This window comes from Leptidea sinapis, chromosome 31, assembly GCF_905404315.1.
Source record: "Leptidea sinapis chromosome 31, ilLepSina1.1, whole genome shotgun sequence".
Taxonomy (NCBI): domain Eukaryota; kingdom Metazoa; phylum Arthropoda; class Insecta; order Lepidoptera; family Pieridae; genus Leptidea; species Leptidea sinapis.
In genome coordinates this window covers 3,160,110-3,163,453 of record NC_066295.1, presented here as the reverse complement: position 1 = coordinate 3,163,453, position 3,344 = coordinate 3,160,110, and the positions used below count along the sequence as shown (strand labels likewise).

The following is a 3,344-nucleotide window of genomic DNA, read 5'->3' as shown; positions in this document are numbered from 1 at the left end:
GTGTTTGCTTTAACAACCTGAGCTATGCGGACGATATGGTGCTCCTTAGCCCGTCGATCAAAGGACTCAGAAAGTTATTGTCAGTCTGTGAGAGTTATGCCAACTCTCACGGACTGAAGTACAATGTCACGAAGACGAAAATGCTTGTTTTCAAAGCGGAAAAGGGTCCGGAGAGAGTTCCCGAAGTGTATTTGAATGGAACAGAGGTTCGGGTTGTTGAGCAGTTCAAATACCTTGGACACATTGTCACTGACGATCGCAAGGACGATCTCGACATGGAGCGGGAAAGGCGGTCATTGTCGGTTCGGTGCAACATGCTCGCGCGCAGATTTGCTAAATGCAGTGATGAAGTGAAGGGCACTCTCTTCAGGGCATACTGCCAGTGTTTCTATACCTGCCAGTTATGGTACCGATACAAGAGGGCGTCCTTCAGCACCATAAGGGTGCAATATAATGATGCATATCGCATTCTTATGAAGTTACCGCGGTACTGCAGCGCGTCGGGCATGTTTGCCGAGGCGGGAATGCCCGATTTCTTTGCTGTCATCAGAGCTCGTATATCTTCCTTCTGGGAAAGATTGCGTAGCTCGTGTAACAGCATCCTCCAGGTGGTGGGCCAGGACCTGCGTAGTCCAATGATAGCCCATTGGCTCTCGACACATCGGGAAGCAAATAGAAAATAGCTTTGGACACAAAGCTGTTTTCTTTTTGCTTTTATCTGACTGAGATAAATAATTAATGAAAATAAATTTGTAATTCTCTTGTATTGTATACTATTTTATTTTTACGTATACTATTTGTATTGAATTTGTATACTATTTTATTTGTACGACTCAATATTGTGTATGGGATTTTATGCCTGCAATAAAGAATTATTATTATTATTATTATTATATTATTATAAGCTGATTGCAAGTCTAAAAAGACTGCAAAAGCTGATTCATTACGTGTAAAAGCCAATCGTATATCTGTCGTAAAAGTACCCACACTATCCAAAGTGCTCCTACCTTTCCTGAATCCAAACTATGATTCGGGTAGTATTCGACGATTTTCAATGAACCATTCAAAACGATTTTTTACCAAATTCTCAGCAACTTTTGCGATTACAGGTGATAATGCTATTGGGCGATATGATGATGGTAGACTCTGTGACTTGTCTGGTTTAAGAATGGGAATAATAATTTGCGATTTCTGAGAAGGCGGAACATTGCCCGATAGAATTATTCTATTAATTAAATCCGAGTAATACTGAAGAGAAGCTTGACTAAGGTTTGCTAAAAAAGAATATGGAATACCATCTTCAACTGGGGCAGAGTCTTTGATCGAAGTTAAAGCACTTTGTAGTTCTTGCATAGTGAAGGTAGAATTAATGATACATTGGTTTTGGAAGATGTACGAAGCAATATTACTACAAAAAAGATTGTGTTCCGGAACTGCAGGGGAAGCTAGACGATCCAGAAATGTTTCGATTAAATTTAGAGCTAATGATATAATACGATTATCACTGATACCTTTTCTAAATCGTCTTATATTTTGCCAAACAATAGATGGATTAACATGAGGAGAAATGGATAGGCAAAATTTTTTCCATCCCTGCATTTTTTTTCGAGGGTAGGTGTGAAAAAAGTTAACACTGTTTTTAAAGAGCTCCGTATTTTCAATCATCTTAAAATTAAAAAAAAAGTAATTTTATACTATTATTTTAGTAGATTTAGTGTTAAGTGTGATAAATGTGATAAATAGTACCCACCAGACAGTACTTATTCTCCTAGTGAAAGTCAATTAAGTTCACTTCTTTAATATCCCTTTGTTCCGATCACTACGTATCACCAGTCATCATGGATGCATTAAAAGACTCGCTCAACGCCATGGCTGAAATGTTCGAACAGAAGATGAGCGAGTTCCAGCAGGGCCTAGATAATGGACCCATTACAAACACATCCCTGGCTGCAGAGTTTAACAGCTTCAGGACCTTTGTGCTCTCTGCCATGAATACTTTGCAGAGACAGGTGGAGTTCCTTGGTATAGAGGTTGATCGTCTGGAGATGCGTAGAAGGCGCAAAATGCTACTAGTGCACGGAGTCAGCGAAGATAAGTCGGAAGATGTTACTTCACGTGTTTGTAAAGTAGTAGGGGAACATCTTGGTGTGACTGGATTCTCTGTTGCTTCCATCAAGTCATCCCATCGCTTAGGACGTCCTTCCGAAAAGAAACCTCGTCCTATAGTGGTAAAGTTTGCGGATGTAGCATTGCGGGATAAGGTTTGGTTCTCCAAAACTGGATTTAAGGGCAGCGGTTTAACTGTGTCAGAGTTTTTAACAAAGAGTCGTCATAACTTATTTATGGAGGCAAGGCAGAGATTCGGCATAAACAAGTGCTGGACAAGGGATGGATGCATACATATTATAGGCTCAGATGGTTCACATCACCGAGCTGAGTGGAAAGCTGACCTACACAGCATACCACAGACATCTAAACAGACATCTAAGCCTCTGACTCAGGGTACTGCCAGTCTCACCTCCAGGTCCAAAAGAACGGTCAAAAATAAGTAATAGGTATCATTAATCTGTAAGTATTTTAAGGTAATGTAACCTTTAAATAACTTGTACAATTCATAGGTTTAGTTAACTGTAAGCTTTTTGTAACTTCTAATTACCTATGTCACTACCACAAAGCCTAAGCTATCCTAGTATGAATCTTTATGTTATGTATATGAATTAAACCTTTTTTTATTTAGTATTTATAACTTATTACAAAATTTCATAACCATCCTGTGTTGATAATTAAGATAATATATAAAGAATGCATATACCTAACTTGTAATGCACCACATTGTAACATTTGTGTTATAGTTTAATAGTTTGGTAACAAGCCTGCAGTATTCATTTACATCCTGTTCTGTTTTTTAATACCAAAAATAAAATGGAACATCATATAACTATTAAATGCTATTTATTAAACATTTTAAATAAACAATTTTCCATAAAATTTGATAATTTGATATTACTAAATGCAGCTTATATTTCAAACATTTTCAATTGTTACATAGTATAAATGTCATACTACATAATTATCAGATTTATATTGCCTATGCTATTTCTTTCCTGTGTATAATATATTTAATAAACTGTAGTTTTAGTGTAATAAATCAAATTCCGTTGTTGATACTAGAAAATGAAAACTGTAGTTGTTACATAATAGGTACCTATTAAATTACCATTGTTATTTGTGTAGACTGTAGTGTCTTGTGTGACTGGCAGATGTACGTGACAACTGTCATCTAATGACAGCTGTGACATTTGACATACCAGCCGCAGACTAAATAACTGCTTTGGATACAAGGC

At 37.2% G+C, this 3,344-nt stretch overlaps 1 protein-coding gene across 1 annotated transcript; it reads left to right on the top strand.

Annotated features, from left to right (window-relative positions):
* The first annotated feature begins 1,838 nt into the window (after positions 1 to 1,838).
* Positions 1,839 to 2,831, top strand: LOC126974020 (uncharacterized). Its single transcript, XM_050821388.1, has 2 exons — positions 1,839 to 2,555; positions 2,619 to 2,831. Exon 1 carries the CDS (start codon positions 1,839 to 1,841, stop codon positions 2,550 to 2,552), a length of 714 nt encoding a protein of 237 aa, XP_050677345.1. The 3' UTR covers positions 2,553 to 2,555; positions 2,619 to 2,831.
* Positions 2,832 to 3,344: the final 513 nt, after the last annotated feature.